Source organism: Mustelus asterias, chromosome 8 (assembly GCF_964213995.1).
Source record: "Mustelus asterias chromosome 8, sMusAst1.hap1.1, whole genome shotgun sequence".
Taxonomy (NCBI): Eukaryota; Metazoa; Chordata; class Chondrichthyes; order Carcharhiniformes; family Triakidae; genus Mustelus; species Mustelus asterias.
Genome location: NC_135808.1, coordinates 127,959,780 through 127,980,186, shown reverse-complemented (window position 1 = coordinate 127,980,186; position 20,407 = coordinate 127,959,780). Strand labels below are relative to the sequence as shown.

The following is a 20,407-nucleotide window of genomic DNA, read 5'->3' as shown; positions in this document are numbered from 1 at the left end:
CAACCTTTCCACCCTGTTCCACGTGAGGCCCTTTTAGAAGGTAATTAATACTCTCTCAAGGGCCTCATCACACTGCTGCTGATATTCACCCCGTGACAGATGAGCTATTCACCACGTGGGAAGCAAACCCATGCAGGGTTGCTTGCAGGCTGCTGGGATGGGGGTTGCTAATTCAAAGGTAATCATTGGGAAGGTAGGGTCTGCTGTAAACCACCCCCTCCCCTTGCCGCCGACCCTCCCCTCCCCTCCGAACCCCAGCCCACATTGCCCCTGTTACCTACACTGCCCGTGTGCATCAGATTGGCGCCAGCAACATGGGGTTCAATCCCTGTTCCGGCTGGGATGGATTTGGGACCTGCCTCCTTGCCCTACCTGTGGTGGAGGTCCCAGTAGAAAGCTCAAGGAGAATCATAGAATCCCTACAGACCATTTGGCCTATCGACTGTGCACCGACTACAATCCCACCCAGGCCCTTTTCCCGTAACCCCACATATTTACCCTGCTAATGCCCCTGACACTAAGGCTCAATTTAGCACGGCCAATCAACCTAATCTGCACATCTTTGCAATATGGGAGGAAACCAGAGCACCCGGAGGAAACCCATGCAGACATGGGGAGAACGTGCAAACTCCACACAGACAGTGACCCAAGGTCAGAATTGAACCCGGGTCCCTGATGCTGTGAGGCAGCAGTGCTAACCACTGTGCCACCAAGAAGAATATTATTCTCTCCAATGCATCGTTCTTGAATCTATTTATGAAATATTTTATTTATTTTACATTCTTGAAATCTGCCGTCATTTTTTCAAATATGTATTACAGTTGTAACTCTATTTTCAGTTGTTCTATCTATGCTGCAATATTGGAAGCTTTGTCTAAACATCTTTAACTGTTCTCATTTCCTGGGATATTTTTGCATTTCCAATATTCTCTTTAACCTGTCTCAGCAAATTCCTGAACTCCTCCCTTGAGTTCTTCCTCCTCATTTCCCTGTAAACTCTGTGTAGATTGTGTTACGTTCTTAATTACACTCCTGTTCCCCTGTTTTTCTACTTTGGAGACTGTTAGTTTGGTGAATGCTAATCCGGGGTATAAATACTTAACTTGCACATCTGGCATTCTAGCTTAAAACCATTTCTCTGCTACTGTGATACCTCCCATTAACTGGCGGCACAGTGGTTAGCGCTGCTGCCTCACAGCGCCAGGGATCCGGGTTCGATTCCCATCTTGGGTCACTGTCTGTGCGGAGTTTGCACGTTCTCCCTGTGTCTGTGTGGGTTTCCTCCGGGTGCTCCGGTTTCCTCTGCACAGTCTGAAAGACGTGCTGGTTAGGTGCATTGGCCGTGCTAAATTCTCCCTCAGTGTGCCCGAACAGGTGCCGGAGTGTGGCAACTAGGGGATTTACACAATAACTTCATTGCAGTGTTAATGTAAGCCTACTTGTGACGCTAATAAATAATCTTTAAACTTTAACATATCCCTGCTTAATTTATTTTTAAGTTCACCATTCCTTGAAAGTTTTCCTTTTCGAAACAAGATATTGCCGCATATTCCTTACTGATGCTGAGCACTGGATAGATGCATGTGTATTTTGGACTGTATCTCCCAGGCGGTTTGCATGCTGTCTGCATTACAGGTTGACTGTGATCATTTACAATAATCAGATAAGCTCCTGATCTTCCTCTTGACACTGGTGTCCTGTGTGGCCCTTGCTCCATCTCTCTGTGCAGTGAAGTCCCCTGTATGTTATTGTATGAACACTTAAGGAATTTAGATGTAATGAAGTTCGTCCTCCACTTAAAATGAATGGGTCAACAAAGCCTGATATTTTTCAGTTCTGATTTGGTGGCCTCACTTCTATTAAATAATTCTCAGGTTACCCTGGGGTTAATTGTAGTCACCCCATGTTTGTTGTCTTTGTTTAATCTTGCTGTTCAGACACACGGAGTAACCAGATTTTCAAGCTTATTGTCCATTACAAACCTACAAAGAAAGGAGCAGAAGGAGGCCATTCAGCCCCTCCAGTCTGTTCTGCCATTCAATAAGGTCGTGGCTCATCTGTTTGCATTGTAACTCACGTCCAATGCAAAAAGATCAGCCATGACACATTGGAACCACGTCCCCTTCTACCCGGGCGGAGAGTGGCACAGTGGTTAGCACTGCTGCCTCACAGCGCCAGGGACCTGGGTTCGATTCCCGGTTTGGGTCACTGTCTGTGCAGAGTTTGCACGTTCTCCCCGTGTCTGCGTGGGTTTCCTCCGGGTGCTCTGGTTTCCTCCCACATTCTGAAAGACGTGCTGGTTAGGTGCATTGGCCATGCTAAATTCTCCCTCAGTGTACCCGAACAGGTGCCAGAGTGTGGCGACTGGTGGATTTTCGTAGTAACTTCATTGCAGTGTTAATGTAAGCCTACTTGTGACACTAATAAATAAACTTTAAACTACTCTCAATATCCTTTGATTCCCTTGTCAACTTAGCAATTGGAGATCCTTTTAAGATACATTCAAGACCCAAATAATTTTCCTGGCAGCTACAGGCTGCAGATAGATCTCCGAATGTCACTGTATCTAGGTCAGTCCAAAACAGTTCCCTCACCAAACCCGCAGCCAGCTTCCCAAGTGCATAGTTTATCTCTCCTTTAACAGAGCCAGACAGAGATGTACTGACAAAATATAATGCCAGAATTCCTCCGCTTGAGCAATTCAAGGAGACAACTGGTCATCCAGAAAGAACAAAAACGGAAGAGACAGTAAGAAAGGTGCATGAGAAATGTTAGAAATTCACAGCCTGGTCTGTGAGAGAAACAACAACAACATGCATTTATGGGCGGCACGGTGACACAGTGGTTAGCACTGCTGCCTCACAGCGCCAGGGACCCGGGTTCGATTCCCGGCTCGGGTCACAGTCTGTGTGGAGTTTGCACATTCTCCCCGTGTCTGCATGGGTTTCCTCCGGGTGCCCCGGTTTCCTCCCACAATCCAAAGGTGTGCTGATTAAGTTGGTTGGCCATGCTAAATTGCCCCTTAGTGTCAGGGGGACTAGCTAGGGTAAATACATGGGGTTATGGGGATGGGGCCTGGGTGGGATTGTGGTCGGTGCAGATTTGATGGGCCAAATGGCCTCCTTCTGCACTGTAGGGATTCTATGATTCTACGATTCTACATCCATTCAGCCCATCAAGTCTGCCCTGACTTTCTGACACAACATCCCACCCAGGCCGCATCCCCGTAACCCCATTAATCTATACATCTTTGGAATGTGGGAGGAAACCGGAGCACCCGGAGGAAACCCATGCAGACACAGGGAAAATGTGCAAACTCCACACAGACAGTGACCCAAGCCGGGAATCGAACCCGGTTCCCTGGTGCTGTGAGGCAGCAGTGCTAACCACTGTGCCATCGTGTCGCCCTTCAAGCACCTTTAACATAATAAAAAGGCCCCAAGATACTTTGCAAGTGTCATCCAATGAGAGTTGATGTTGAGCAGCATAAGTCAATGTTGGGCCAGATGACCAAAAGCTTGGTTAAAAGATGTAGGTTTTGAGTGACAAGAATGTCTTCAAGGATGAAAGAGAGGTGGAGAGATTAACAGATGGAATATTCCAGAACTCAGTGCCGGGATAGCTGAAGACCACATGGAAGAGTGATCAAAATCACGAAGGCTGAAGAGGACAATGTTGATGGAGCGCTTGGTGGGCGGCACGTTGGCACAGTGGTTAGCACTGCTGCCTCACAGCGCCAAGGGACCCGCGTTCAATTCGCGGCTTGGTTCACTGTCCGTGCAGAGTTTTCACGTTCTCCCCGTGTCTGCATGGGTTTCCTCCGGGTGCTCCACTTTCCTCCCACAGCCAAAAATGTGCGGATTAGGTTGATTGACCATGCTAAATTGCACCTTAGTGTCAGGGGGACTAGGAGGGTAAATATGTGGGGATAGGGATGGGTGGGATTGTGGTCGGTGCAGACTCGATGGGCCGAATGGCCTCCTGCTGCACTGTAGGGATGCTATGATTCTATGCTGTCTCAGATATCTGTAAGATTACAGAGAGAAAGCGTCATGGAGAACAAGGATGGAAAGTTTCAAACTGGGCGTTGCTTAACCAGAACTTGGTGGAAGATCGGGCATGGGCAGCGGAGGGTAAAACTAGCCGGGACCGCACTAAAATAATCAAGCCTGAAGGTAACAAATGCCATGTATGAAGATTTCAACACCAGAGGGACGGAGTCAGGCGATCTTCCCAAGGTGGAGGCAGGCGATGTGAGTGATGATGAACAACATGTGGTTGAAGGTTCATCTGTTCAACTGAGAACAGGTTTGGTCCTCTTGTCTAAGGAAAGATATAAGATATAGGAGCAGAAGTAGGCCATTCAGCCCATCGACTCTGCTCCACCATTCAATGAGATCATGACTGACCTAATGTAGTCCTCAACTCCCTGTCAAGCCCCTGAGAATCCGAAATGTCTCAATAAAATTGCCTCTCATTCTTCTAAACTCCAATGAGTACAGGCTCAACCTACTCAATCTCTCCTCATAAGAAAATCCCTCCATACCCAGGATCAACCTGGTAAACTTTCTCTGGACTGCCTCCAATGCCGCTGTACCTGTCCTTAGATAAGGGGACCAAAACTGTTCACAGTATTCCAGGGAGCGGGAATATAGGTATAGAACCATAGAATCCATACAGAGGCCATTTGGCCCATTGAGTCTGCACCAACTCTGCAAAAGAGCATCTTATTCAGCCTACTCCCCGCACATTTACCATGGCTACCCCTGCACATCTCTGAGCACCAAGGGGAAATTTCCCATGGCCAAAGCACCTAACCGGCACATCTTTGGACTGTGGGAGGAAACTGGAGCACCCGGAGGAAACCCACGCAGACATGGGGAGAATGTGCAGACAGTGACCCAAGGCCGGAATTGAACCAGGGTTCCTGGCAACGTCAAGCAGTCAAGGTCATTCAGCCTCTGATCTTCGGGTAAGCGTTCTCCAAGGTGACCTTCAAGACACACGACAGCGCAGAGTCGCTGAGCAGAAACTGATAGCCAAGTCCCGCACACATGACGACAGCCTCAACTGGGATTTTGGGATCATGTCACACTATCTCTAACCCCCACGACAAATAAACCTGTTGGACTTTAACCTAGTGTTGTGAGACTACTTACCGTGAGACTAGTGCTAACCACTGTGCCACCGTGCCACCCATAGAGCGATACAAGCGAAGGTTGCCTTCGAAGCAATGGGTGTAGCAAGGCCGAGTGAGATGACAAGAGTCTGGAGCGGTGAAAATATTTTGGTTGCTGCAGCAATGAGCTAGCATGAATAAGATGGGCTGAAAAGCCACCTTCTGAACTGTGCTTCTATGGATAGAGTGACTCAGTGGATGAAGTTGCTTGAAAAGACTGCAACAAGTAACAACTGCATTTATGTAGCGTCTTTAGCGTAGCAAGCCATCCCGAGGTAATCAGATGGAAATTATAATCTTGCCAAATATGGAGATATTCGGGGAGCTGACTAATAGCGTGATCAAAGAGGAAGGCTCTAAGGAGTGTGTTAAAAGAGGAAAGAGAGAGGCAGAAAGGTTTGGGGAGGAGATGGAATTCCAGAGATTAAGGCCAAGAATTCTAAACTTTCCATCTATTTCCGTTAACAAGACAAAGGGAATCATGACTTCATTGGGATCATTAGCTTAATGGAGTGCCTGAGGATTGTTCATTGATAGAAAGCTGGACTGAATTATTATCAAAGTTGTATGTTAATCTAGCTCCTGCGTGTTATCAGACTAAATTACCTTTCCAAGCTTGCAACTCCAGTGTTACGAACAGGGAACGGAGAGGTCATTAAAAATACAATGAAAGGAGCTGGAGGGAGAGTGCATGGAATTAAACGGGCTGAATGGCCTTCTCTCATTGCTCATTTTCCTATCTATGTTGACTTGGTATATTTTACACCATTCTTGTCTGTCAAACAACAGACTGTGTGCCTCAAAGTGTGGAAAACACAAAGGAGAGACAATTATTTCATCCTGGTATTTTTTTTACCTCGAGGTGGAAGATTATTCGCCAGTCGATAAACATTCCCTGACGAACCGCAATTAACCTCTAATTGATCTTGGGATGTTCCCACACAAACACCAGTTGGACCTTGTGGCCTGAAGCTGACAATAGCAGAATGAACCCCAGTGTAATCTGGCAATATAACACTCTTCCCATTATAAAACAGTCAATCCTTCTGACTTGTGAAACATGCCATGGGGAATCTGATGTCTTACTAAAGAGGCAGAATTAATCCTTTTACACTATGACTTTTTTTTTAAATTCTGAAATTGTCCCCTTGAAAGAGAGATGGGAAGAAGAGGTGTCTGACTTTTCTCAACAACAGCGTGCATTTATATAGCACCTTTAATGTAGCAGGTGCTGATGTGCCTTAACGGGGGCATTACATCATACTGATAAATATCTAATAATTGGCCTTGAAATGACCTGACGAGGTTGTACTTTCCATCTTTATTTCAAGGTGTTTGGTTTTCAATTAAAACATAAAAACCCCACAGGGCAGAAGGAGGCCATTTGGCCGATCAAGCCTGCACTGACAACAATCCCACCCAGCTCCTATGCCCGTAATCCTGCATATTTACCCGGCTAATCCCCCGACAGTGAGGGGCTATTTAGCGTGGCCAATCGGTTAGCACTGCCTCACAGCACCAGGGACCTGGGTTCAATTCCCGCCTTGGGTCACTGCCTGTGTGCACGTCCTCCCTGTGTCTACGTGGGTTTCCTCCGGGTGCTCTGGTTTCCTCCCACAGTCCAAAGATGTGCGGGAGTTCGGTGCATTGGCCATGTTAAATTCTCCCTCAATGTACCTGAACAGGTGCCGGAGTTTGGCGACCAGGGGATTTTCACAGTAACTTCATTGCAGTGTTAATGTAAGCCTATTTGTGACACTGATAAAAAAATAAACTTTAAATAAACTTTGAACAATCAACCTAACCCACACATCTTTATTTCCCAATGATTTTTCGGGAGCACTGTCTACTTTCTGGACTGTGTGAGGAAACCTGAGCACCCGGATAAAACCCACTCAGACACGGGGAGAACATGCAGACTTGGCAGACAATGACCTAAGCCAGGAATCGAACTCAGGTCCCTGGCGCAGTGAGGCAGCAGCGCTGCCATGCCGCCCACTATGGTCGAAGGTAGGATGGGTACCAATGTGATGAGCTTCAATGGGTCTAATGTTCTTTCATCTTTTATTTTAGATTATTTTTCCACTCAATCCCTGTTAAGATGATCAATTTGAACCAGGATGTTGGTAGGGATGCTGCAGTAAGCCTCATCAACCCATCCCCCAAGAGAGAAAACAAAATTAAGCTTAAAAAAAAAGGCCAGTACTGACCCAATGATTCCTGCAGGAAAATGTCAGTGTGGGGGCATGGAGGTGCATAAATAAAGACACAATTGGACTGGAGTGTGACAGATTACTTCATGGAGAATATGGGCACTCGGGATAATGTATCATGGAGCTTCCCATGAAACTCCCCAAAGCCTGTCCACCATTTACCAGGCACAGGTCAGGAGTGTGATGGGATACTCTTCATTTACCTGGATGCTCCAACAACACTCAAGAAGTTCCACACCATCCAGGACATGGCAGCCCATTCACAAACATTCACTCCCTCCAGCAATGCCAAACATTGTGTACCATCTACAAGATACACTGAAGCAATTCACCAAGGCTTCTCAGGCAGCACCTTCCAAACCCACAACCGCTCCCACCTAGAAGGACAAGGTCAGCTGATACATGGAGACATCACCACCAGGAAGCTCCCCTCCAAGACACTCACCATCCAGACTTGGAAATGCATCACCGTTTCTTCACAGTCGTTTTACTCTTTACTCTCTAATGAAATTGCTCAATATTATCAGTTTCAAGAGCTTCGTGGAAAAAACCACAAGGTTAGCGTTGTTGCAGACAACAAATATTCATGGACTCATGATTTTGTTTTAAGTTAAATCACTTTTAATTGTTTTAAGGGCGTTTTATCTGCATGATTACATTGATTTTTTTAATCTTCCATTTTTTTTCGTAATTAAGTGTTTGGTTTTAGTTTGTAGTAATGGCTATTGCATTTACACGTGTCAAATGATGATGGACATGTGTCATTGTCTATGGACGTGTCTCCAGCTCACTCCCCCTTATCGATTATGGTGAATGTCTGTGGCTACAATGGTAGTGTTTGTACGAAAGTTGTAGATAATTGGGCTAACATCTGTAAATTAATCGCCCGTGGTTCGCTAGGTGGAGAATTATTGTTTGTGAACGTGCCACATTAATGGCATTTTATATGCGTGACATAGAGATGGGTGGACCTGTCCTACCCAAGCTCAAAGCAGTTCTTATAGCAATTTACAAAACGTTGAGATATTTTAAGTTGAGTTTTGAACCTTTAATCCCGGCCTCCTTTCAGCACTGTAGGATTTAGATGTTGAATGCAGCCAGTTGAGAAGTCTCCAGGTCATCAGGCACTCAACACATCAGGGTGGTGAAACAAACTCTCTGCGTCACCCTGTTCAAATTTTTAGCTTGCATCATGCTAGGGTCATATCCTGGACCTTTCTAAACACTTGCATAGATAAGGGGGAACAGACAAGACTCCACACTCACAACTTTGGAATGTCAATTTCTATCCCTCAGATGGGTAGTCGCATTTTTGCTAAAAGTAAGAGAAGGTCCCTTATATCTCAGCCCTTTTGGGTCAGTTTTTACTCTGGCAACTTTTAATAGTTTAAAAATTGATTATGTGGGAATAGTTTAACATTGGTCAATCACTTGTCTGAAAAGCCAGATAGTGAAATGTGAAACTGGACACAAATCCTTATCTTGATGTTTTGTTCATTGACAGGATGCAGCATTACATTTGTCTGCCTTGTATGTACTAACTAGCCCACTAACACAGCGGCCACTTTTTATATGTACTCAAGGTACTTAATCAATAACTCCCACCTGTTTCTCCTTAACTTTAACAAAACAATTACACTCTCCCGTCAACACAACCTGGCCACAATGATGGTCACCGATATACATTTACACATATGCAGAAATCCATTGATGCTGTAAATCACAGCTTTAAACTCAATCGGCGGAATTCTACCACCCTGCGCACCAGGGGAATCGGAGTGGGTGAGGGGCGGACAATGGGAAGGTCCGTTGATCTCAGGTGGGATTTTTTGGTCTTGGGTCGAGCGAGGCCACAAAGTCCCACCCAATATCCCCACATCACACTCACTACCACCTGCCCCTTCACCCATTTCAGGCGTGGAAACTTTGTTCTATCTGTGATGAGGTTGAAATGGGAAAAGTTCTCATTTGTTATCTTTCCACAAATCCAGACCTGTGCTAAAACCGTAAACATGATGGAGAAACACTAGACCCACATGTGTGCTGCATTGGCAGCACAGACAGCCAAACAATTAACATGACGTTAATATTCTCATGGAGTTGACAGTCTGTTCTTTAGGAACTGAGGGGAGGCTGTCCTCTGTGGAACCGGCTGTCCTCTATGGAACCGGACAACATCCTGGAGCTTTAGGCGCACAAGATGGCCAAGGTGATTAAGAAGGCATATGGCATGCTTGCCTTCATCAGCCGGGGCATTGAGTACAAGAATTGGCAATTCATGTTGCCGCATTTGCAGTATTGCGTCCAGTTTTGGTCACCATACTACCAAAAGGACGTGGAAGCTTTGGAGAGAGTGCAAAGAAGGTTCACCAGGATGTTGCCTGGTCTCGAGGGTGTTGGCTATGAGGAGAGGTTGAATAAACTCGGATTGTTTTCACTGGAAAGACAGAGGCTGAGGGGAGATCTGATAAAGGTCTACAAAATTTTGAGAGACGTAGACAGGATGGATAGTCAGAGGCTTTTCGCCAGGGTGGTAGTGTCAATTACAAGGGGGTACAGGTTCAAGGTGAGAGGGAGAAAGTTTAAGGAAGATGTGCGGGGGGTTTTCACACTGAGTGGTGGGTGCCTAGAACGTGCTGCCAGAGGAGGTGGTGGAAGCAGGCACATTAGCAACATTTAAGCGGCCTCTGGATGGGTGCATGAATAGGGAGGGAATGGAGGGTTATGGACCGAGTATAGACAGAAGTTTTTTTTTGTAGTTTAGTTAGGGCATCATGATTAGCACAGGCTTGGAGGACCGAAGGGCCTTTTCTTTGTTCTTTGTTATTTATGTATGCCTAATCTTCATATATCACTGGTTAGGTGTCAGGGATGGAGTATTGTGTCCAATTCTGGGCCCACTTTGAAGAGAAGACAATATACTGGAATGGTACCAGGGATATACCAGGAAGGGCGGCACGGTGGCACAGTGATTAACACTGCTGCCTCATAGCACCAGGGACCCGTGTTCAATTCCAGCCTCGGGTCACTGTCTGTGTGGAGTTTGCACATTCTCCCCGCGTCTGCGTGGGTTTCCACCGGATGCTCCGGTTTCCTCCCACAGTCCAAAGATGTGCAGGTTAGGTGGATTGGCCATGCTAAGTTGACAGGGGGATTACCAGAGTAAATATGGGTTACGGGAGTAGGGCCTGGGTGGGATTGTGATCGGTGCTGACTCGATGGGCCGAATGGCCTCCTTCTGCACTGTAGGGGTTCTATGATATGAACTTTCAGTTAGATATAGAGGGGGGAATTTTCCCTCCCCGCCCACTGCAGGAATCGTGACGGGCGGGACAGGAAATTTGGTGGACCACGTAAAAGGTCCGTTGACCTCGGGTGGGAATTTCCTATCTTGGGGCGAGCGCGGCTGAAAGCTCCTGTGCAGGAAGTCGGCAAAGCTGGGCTTGCTCTCCTTAAAGCAGAGCAGGGTGAGGGGGAGATTAAATAGAGGTGTTCAAAATATTGAAGATTTTGTTGGAGAAAATTTGGAAAAACTATTTCTACAGGTGGGAGAGTTGGTAACCAGAGGGCACAGATTGGCGATAATTGGCAAAAATAAATAGGGGAGGAATGAGGCAACATTTCATGAAGCAGCGAGTTGTTATTTTAGAATGCAGTTTCAGAAATCGGGGGACTGGTGGAAGCAGATTCAGTCGTGACATTCAAAAGAGAATTGGATAAATGATGAAAAGGTGAAAACTTGCAGGGCCATGGGAAAATGCAAGCAATTGCCTAGTTCTTTCAGAAAGCCAGCATTAGCATGGTGGACCAAATGGTTTCTTCCGTGCTTCCAGGCTCCATGGTTTAATTTCCGGGGATGCTGGTAAAGTTTACATGTTTGGCAGTGATTGGGCAGACTGTACATTGTCTGTTGACAGAGCAGGCTTGGATTATTATTACAAGGAGAACATTAGTGTCTGTTTAGTCTGTTAGTTGTTTCAGTTTGGGAAGCATTGATTTCCCACAATATTCTTAAAGTGTCTTACACATCTCAATGTGCATTTATCTTAACAAATGCCTTGATATGTTGGCTCTCTGAATCACAAGATCACTACAGATGAGAAAGGCCATTTAGTCCATCTTCATTCAACAGGAGAAATCACCCAACGGTAGCATCCAATTATTCCTTCAATGATTCAAGGTATTTTTTGCTTTCACGAGCCTATCAGGGACAGTATTTTACATCTGATTACACTGAAAGAGTAAATCCCTGATCTATCCCAGAAAATCACTAGATCACTATTTTAGTGTCCGAAACAAGGCTTAACCAAGGTGGTTAGCACTGCTGCCTCACAGCGCCAGGGACCCAGATTCGATTCCCGGCTTGGGTCACTGTGCAGAGTCTGCACGTTCTCTCTGTGTCTGCGTGGGTTTCCTTCGGGTGCTCTGGTTTCCTCCCACAGTCCAAAGAGGTGCAGGTTAGGTGCAGATCCAATGGGATGAAGCAGCAGTATAATATGAAGGGTACCATTCTTAGCAGTGTAGAGGATCAGAAGGACCTTGGGGTCCGGGTCCATAGGACTCTTAAATCGGCCTCGCAAGTGGAGGATGCGGTCAAGAAGGCGTACGGCATACTGGCCTTCATTAATCGAGGGATTGAGTTTAGGAGTCGGGAGATAATGCTGCAGCTTTATAGGACCCTGGTTAGACCCCACTTGGAGTACTGCGCGCAGTTCTGGTCACCTCATTACAGGAAAGATGTTGAAGCCATTGAAAGGGTGCAGAGGAGATTTACAAGGATGTTGCCTGGATTGGGGGGCATGCCTTATGAGGATAGGTTGAGGGAGCTTGGTCTCTTCTCCCTGGAGAGACGAAGGATGAGAGGTGACCTGATAGAGGTTTACAAGATGTTGAGAGGTCTGGATAGGGTAGACTCCCAGAGGCTATTTCCTAGGGCTGAAATGGTTGCTACGAGAGGACACAGGTTTAAGGTGCTGGGGGGTAGGTACAGAGGAGATGTCAGGGGTAAGTTTTTCACTCAGAGGGTGGTGGGTGAGTGGAATCGGCTGACGTCGGTGGTGGTGGAGGCAAACTCGTTGGGGTCTTTTAAGAGACTTCTGGATGAGTACATGGGATTTAATGGGATTGAGGGCTATAGATAGGCCTAGAGGTGGGGATGTGATCGGCGCAACTTGTGGGCCGAAGGGCCTGTTTGTGCTGTGGCTTTCTATGTTCTATTGTCCATGCTGAATTCTCCCTCAGTGTACCCGAACAGGCGCCAGAGTGTGGCGACTAGGGGATTTTCACAGTAACTTCATCGCAGTGTTAATGTAAGCCTACTTGTGACACTAATAAATAAAAGAAAATTGTTCCCAGCAAACCTCCACAAACAGCAATGAGCAGCCAATCTGTTGAATGATGTTGATTAAGGGATAACTATTGGAAAGGCCACCGCAGAGAACTCCCCCATAGCTGATTTTACTAGTGCCATCTGTACCAATTTGACAATAGCCATCTCGCCCTGAAGATGACCCCTGTGCCAATGTGGTGCTCCCTCAGTTGTGCAAAGTATAGATTTTGCATTTAAGACTCTTTTTGAAGTTTATTTAGTAACGTCACAAGTAGGCTCGCATTAGCACTGCAACGAAGTTACTGTGAAAATCCCCTAGTCGCCACATTCCAGCGCCTGTTCGGGTACACTGCGGGAGAATTTATCATGGCCAATGCACCTAACCAGCACGTCTTTCGAACGGTGGGAGGAAACCGGAGCACCCGGAGGAAACCCACGCAGACACGGGGAGAATGTGCAGACTCCACACAGACCGTGATTCAAGCCGGGAATTGAACCCAGGTCCCTGGAGGCTGTGAGGCAGCAGCGCTAACCACTGTGTCACCGTGACTCTGCAGTGGGACATGAACCCACTAAGCTGCTGTGGCCACAACACTGTTAGTACTGAAGTTGTACAGAATTGCTCCACTTGCTACTTTGTGAAAGCTACTTACTTTTGTTTTGCTTAAAAGGGATTAACCTGCTCGAATAGTGCGCAAGAGTATTTCGAAGGCTAAATGATCGCGTACTAATCTCTCTCAGCTGAACTGAAAGGTTAAGGTGACCCCTGTGGCTGGACTTGCAGTTGAATTCTTGGATGGCGAAACTGAGATGTGAGTCAGGATAAGACGTTAGAAATTGGCTCTGCTCCACATAATGACTTCAGCCAGTATTCCTTCACAAGAGAGGTAATGGAAATCTGCAAAACTCCCCCCAAAAAAGCTGTTGAGGTGAGGGGTCAATTGAAAATTTCAGAACTGGGATTGATAGGGTTTTTGTTCAGCCAGAAGATTAAGGATATGGGTTCAAGGCGAGTAAATGGAGTTAAGACACAGATCAAATGGTGAAACCGGCTCAAGGAGTTGAGTTGTCTCCTCTCCCTCTGTATCTCCCTCCCACCTTTCTCTTAACTAGAAAGTATAACTAGAGGGAACGATCTCTCCTCCTAACTCACTTGCTGCACAAAGTTTGCCCAGTCTTAGTCTTTGCCAGCAAAAACAGAAAATGCTGGAAAATCTCAGCAGGTCTGACAGCATCTGTGGAGGGAAAATAGAGCCGGCGTTTCGAGTCTGGATGACCCTTCGTCAGAGTTACAAAGAGCTTTGAGGCCATCCTGGTGGGGAATGGAGGTGTAGAGGGTGAGGAGGAGGCGGTTTGGGTCGGGGAACTGGAAGTCATTGATATGGCGTAGAGCATCGGAGGAATCGCGGGTGTAGGTGGGAAGGGATTGGACAAGAGGAGAGGGAATGGAGTCAGGATATGAGGAAATTAGTTCAGTGGGGTGAGAACAGGCTGACATGATGGGCCTACCGAGGCAGTCCTGTTTGTGATACTTGGGAAGGAGATAGAAGCTGGCTGTCTGGGATTGGGAGACTATGAGGTTGGAAGATCTCCAGAAGAGATGCACTTGGTCTTTGACCATGTGGTCTCCTTGAAGTATATTCTGTCTTCCTCACCTTTTAGTTCATTGATAAATCATCAACTTATTGCTGAAAGGAAAGACATGCTGCCAAAATTTTAAATCTTGGACTCACCAGGACAAATGCAAGAATGCCAATTTTCAAACTATCACAACAATTGATACTGCAAGGTGCTGATTGGTTGGCAAGTTAGTCCTGGCCACGCCAATACCATGGAGAAATCAGTGGGGAACTATTGGCTCCTCAAGCTCCCGGATAATTTAAATAAAAGACACAAAGCTTGAATTTATTCCTTTTTTGCAGCAATCGGATTCCTGTGTGTGAACATTTGTCATGAGCATGATCATGAGCCACATTATGATTGGTTGTTAGTGTAGCTATTGGCACACTTAGGATTGTTCTGCAATGGCTGCCCAATTGCAGAATCCTGTTCTGTCTTGGGTTTTACAAGCATGGGCTGGCTGAGTACGATCTGTACTCTGCCTAAAGTTTTAACAATTTATTTATTAGTATCACAAGTCGGCTTACACTAACTGCAGTGAAGTTACTGTGAACATCCCTTAGTCACCACAGTCCGGCGCCTGTTCGGGTACACTGAGGGAGAATTTAGCATGGCCAACGAACCTAATCAGCACGTCTTTCAGACTGCGGGAGGAAATCGGAGCACCCGGAGGAAACCCACGCAGACACAGGGAGAACGTGCAAACTCCTGACTGACAGTGACCCAAGGCCAGAATTAAACCCGGGTCCCTGGCGCTGTGAGGCAGCAGTGCTAACCACCATGCCGCCCAGTACAGCCAACCAAAAAGAACATACTATTTGATTCAGTCAGCTCATCATTGCTTATCGTCATGTTATGGAAACCACGTAGCCGGAACTGCCTGACCGTCATGTCAACATTTAGAATATCCAGCGTGTAGATTCCTGGTCAGCTGAGTTATTTCTGGAGTTGGTTCAGCCAAAGACTCTGGCTCACGTTGCCTCACACACCAGATCCTAACCTCCTGACAAATCCCCAATTTTCTTGTACTGACTGCCCGGCTGAGATTTCCTGGACTTGGAAAGTAACCAAGGATCAGGATCACTTCAGGGTCCCGATTCCACCCACACCACCAGCACCAAGCTGGTCCAGAAGGTGTCGGTTACAATGCTGCCACAGGGAGCCACGCTCCATTCAGCATGGTGGTCGGGGTTTTGGTGTCGGAAGGGGCATTCGGCACAGCTCATGGAGATGACCGCCAGCTGTCTTCGTGGTTTGGACGCCTCCGAGAGAACAGCAGCAGGACTGGATTGGCAGCTGAACATTGAAGGAATCTTCAGTAGAAGAGGAGCAGATGCCATTGCATCAGGCACAGCAGTAGCAGAGGTATCAGTCTCCACGAACTGGCTGCAACAGCATGTCTTCTGCCTGAGGATACATGAGAATTCTTACCGGCACATGATTAACAGACCTCAAATATTTTTCAGTCCGGGCTTTGTGACACATGCAGGTGGCCTGTGCAGTACTGGGAAACTTGCCCATGTTCTGTGTTTGATTATGTGAGTCTGGTAACCAATCTATGCTCCCTGTGCTTGACTAGTTAAGCCTGGGTGTGGACTCAGAGCAAAGTAAACAGATGTGACAGAAGCTGCTAGAATCTGAGCTTTTTTTTATTCATTTGTGCGACATAGGCATCGCTGGCTGACCAGCCCTAGTTGCCCTTAAAGTTTATTTATTAGTGTCACAAGTAGACTTACGTTAACGCTGCAATGAAGTTGTGAAAATCCCCTGGTCGCCACACTCCGGCGCCTGTTGGGTACACTGAGGGAGAATTTAGCACGGCCAATGCACCTAACCAGCACGTCTTTCGGACTGTGGGTGGAAACCGGAGCATCCGGAGGAAACCCACGCAGACACGGGGAGAACGTGCAGACTCCACACAGACAGTGACCCAAGCCGGGAATCGAACCCTTGTCCCTGGCGCTGTGAGGCAGCAGTGCTAACCACTGTGCCGCTGTTGAGAAGGTGGTGGTGAGCTGCCTTCTTGAATCGCTGCAGTCCATGTGCTTTAGGTTGAGCCGCAATGTGTTAGTGAGGGAATTCCAGGAGTTTGACCCAGTGACTGCGAAGGAACGGCAATATATTTTCAAGTCAGGATGATGAGTGGCTTGGAGAGGAACGTGCAGGTGGTACAGCTGTGAGCTTGGATGCAGACATTTTGTGGCAGCAGAGATATTTTAAAACGACTGTGAATAAATCTAGTGCACATTTTGAAACCAGTGTCCATGTTACTCTGAGGAAAAACCAAATGTATGAAATATACAACAGCCTCTGTCCATGAAAATGGCCATTAATTGAGGCCTTAACTGTTTTAATTACCTGTCTGGCTCCTGATTCAGAGCTGGAATTTGCCCAGAGGCAGAAAGACATCAGACAGCCGTCACAATGCCCTCTCCTTCCCACCCCCCACCCCCCCCCGCCCCCGCCGCCAAAATCACTTTACAGCATTCCTAGCACCTGATTTTTATTTCTAAGCTTTCTCAGTAAACTACACAGCCTTTCTGATTCCCTCTGTTCCTCCAAAACCTTTGTCAAACTTTTTGATGGTGTACCACCTCCACCCAGCGCTTCCCTGCTCAATGACGGCTTTTCATGGAATCTTCTGGCACAGAATGAGGCCATTCGACCCACTGTGTCAGTGCCAGCTCCTTGAAAGAGCTATTCCGTTATTCCTATCCATCCTTGTCTTTCCCCACACTGCAAAGAGTTCATTTTTCTGTACATATTCCCTTTTGAAAATTCTGGTGAAATATTCCTCCCTCTCCCTTACAGTGATTAGCACTGCTGCCTCACAGCGCCAGCGACCTGGGTTCGAATCCTGGCTTGGGTCACTGTCTGTGCAGAGTCTGCACGTTCTCCCCATGTCTGCATGGGTTTCCTCCAGGTGGTCTGGTTTCCTCCCACAGTCTGAAAGACGTGCTGGTTAGGTGCATTGGCCACGCTAAATTCTCCCTCAGTGTACCCGAACAGGTGCTGGAGAATGGCAACTAAGGGATTTTCACAGTAACTTCATTGCAGTGTTAATGTAAGCCTTACTTGTGACACTAATAAATAACCTTAACTTTTCTCCTTATTTACCTTGTGAAAACGCTTCAGCTTTTTGGACAACTTTCTCCCCTTAACCTTGCGTGCTCTAAAGGGGAACAATCCAAATCTTTCTGCTTCAGGTTAAACACTCAAGGTGTAAGGCACTGTCTAAATGCAAGTTGTTGCTGTATTTGAATTCACCAATAAAAGTGCACCTTTTAACATCAATAAAGCAACTTAACAGCAGTTTGGTTTCTTTTTAAAGTGCTTTACTTTTCCGAAGATGTTCATTAACTCTTTGAGCTCTTCAATAAACCAGCAGTGAGCACAAGGAGCTGCAATTGGTGTTCTGTGACAGGAATATCAAAATGAAACGACACGATACATTTCGCCAGACTCTGTTATCGACCCAGAAATGATAAGGCAAGTTTCATTCACTGTTTAAGCACCTTAAAAAAACAAGTACATGTGTTTTTAAGGAATTATAATTGTACATTCACAGCAATACTTTCATGAACAGGTTAGCACTGGCAAATCTATACTTCGTGTAACCACTTTAATCGTGACTATCTAGTGTGTGCTTTTAGTAATCAATAAGGAAGTGCTGGGATGAAGAGCTGTGGAGCAGTCTATATATATTTTATATATATAATTTATGCATCTGGAGGTATAGATACAGATATATAAATATGTACACAGTCACATTATGGACTATAGAAAAGCAGACAATACAAAGCATATAAGCAGTTGCCAAATGAAACAACCGAGTTGTCTCGGGTTGCCACCTATGCTGTTTAAGTGTGGGGATTATCTCCAACATGTTAACATGATGGAGTGAATTGTTCTCCCACTGTGGAACCTGTGTGATTTTTGTAATCAGTGGAACAAACGTCTGAGGTTTCACAAAGAGAGGGGGAACAATTCACTCCCCCCATCCCAGGCAGTCAATGTGAAGATGAGCCCCTCTGAATTGTTTTTGGGTGCTTGGAGTCAACTGCACACCTTTGTCATTGATATTTTTTACTTTATTCATTCGTGGGGCATGGGCGTCGCTGGCTGGCCAGCATTTATTGCCCATCCCTAGTTACCGTCGCCAACCACATTGCTGCGGCTCTGGAGATTCCCAGTCATCACACGGGAAATTAGTCAGTAATTCGGGCATTTCACTTTCTGCACACCACTGGTTAATGAAATCTGTAAAATTCCTCTCTCTGCACTTTATCAACGTTGTGGGTTTTTATTTTTTCATGGAATCTGGGCTCTACCAGCATCTGTTGCCCTAGTTGCCCTCCAACTGAGTAGCCATTTCAGAGGGCAGCTAAGACTCAAGCACATTGCAGTGGGTCTGGAGTCACGTGTAGGCCAGATCAGGTAAGGATGGCAGATTTCCTTCCTGAAAGAACATCAGTGAACCAGATGGGTTTTTCTGACAATTGACAATGGTTTCATGGTCATCAGTAGATTCTTAATTCCAGATTTTTGTTTACTGAATTCAAATTCCACCATCTGCCGTGGCGGGATTCGAACCCGGGCACCCAGAACATTAGATGAGTTTCTGGATTAATAGGCCAGCAATAATACCACTAGGCCAAGGCCTGAACGGTGGGAAGCTTTTTCCCAGATCAGAAGTGACGTCCACGAGGGGTCACGGGCTCAAGGTGAGATGGACGAAGTATAACTCAGATATTAGAGGGATGTTTTTTACACAGAGGGTGGTGGGGGCCTGGAATGCGCTGCCAAGTAGGGTGGTGGAGGCAGACACGCTGACATCGTTTAAGACTTACCTGGATAGTCACATGAGCAGCCTGGGAATGGAGGGATACAAACGATTGGTCTAGTTGGACCAATGAGCGGCACAGGCTTGGAGGGCCGAAGGGCCTGTTTCCTGTGCTGAACTGTTCTTTGTTCTTTGTTCCCCTTATATACTGGTCATTATGCTCTTAATAAATCCCTGCCAGTTATTTTCAATGCAGTCAGTAATTTCATAGAATGTGCAGCACTGAGACAGACTCTTCAACCCAACTGGTCTATGCTGCTGTTTATGCTCCACACAAACCTCCTCCCACCTTCCTTCCCCTATCCCGAAGAACATAACTTTCTATTCCTTACTTCCTCATGTGCTTATCCAGCATTCCTTTGAATGTAACTCTACATAGGGAAGGTGGTGGCCTGATAGTATTGTCACTGCACTAGTAATCCAGACACCCTGCGTAATTCTCTGGGGATCTGGGTTCGAATTGCACTATGGAATTTGAAAAGTCTAATGATGACCATGGAAGCTATCTGATTCACCAACATCCTTTAGGGAAGAAAATCTGTCGTCCTTACCTGGTCTGGACTACATGTGACTCCAGACCCACTGCAATGTGGGTTGTGTCTTAGCTGCAATGTGATTGAGTCTTAGCTGCCCTCTAAAATGGCTACTCAGTTGGAGGGCAACTAGGGATGGGTAACAGACGTTGGTAAAGCCCAGATCTCATGAAAGAATAAAAACCCACAATGTTGATAAAGTGCAGAGTTTTACAGATTTCATTAACCAGTGGTGTGCAGAGAATGAAATGCCCACAATACTGACTAATGTCCCGTGTGATGACTGGAAACATCAGCAAAGGAAACATCAGAACTCAAGATATGATTGCCTCCCTGCGCATTGTATGCCCCAATATTACCCCAATCTATGCCCCATTTCCCTTTCTCCACCTCATCCTACTGTCTTCATCTTCCTTCTCCCACTTTGCCTGCATTGACACTATCCCATTCTTTCCCCACTATTTACCATCCACTCCTCTGTCTCAGTACAATTCATACTCTGGCCCTCCCTGTAGCACCTTTGCTTTGACTGTATCCCAAACTTGCCCTCATCCCCTTCCTCTCAACATCCAATTCCCTCTCTGACTCTATCTACTCAACATTGCCCCAACCCTATTGCAAACCGGCCCCCGCTCTCCCTCTGTTCCAACCACAATGCTTTTATTATCCCACCTCCTACTCCAACCCTAA

General features: G+C 46.4%; 1 protein-coding gene across 1 annotated transcript in view; it reads right to left on the bottom strand.

Annotated features, from left to right (window-relative positions):
- Positions 1-17,669: 17,669 nt before the first annotated feature.
- miga1 (mitoguardin 1) overlaps positions 17,670-20,407 on the bottom strand; it is a 121,341-nt gene continuing 118,603 nt past the window's right edge. The window contains exon 16 of the mRNA XM_078218967.1: positions 17,670-17,856. Coding sequence (XP_078075093.1) covers positions 17,838-17,856 — 19 coding nt within the window. The 3' untranslated portion in view covers positions 17,670-17,837. The remainder of the gene's footprint in view (positions 17,857-20,407) is intronic.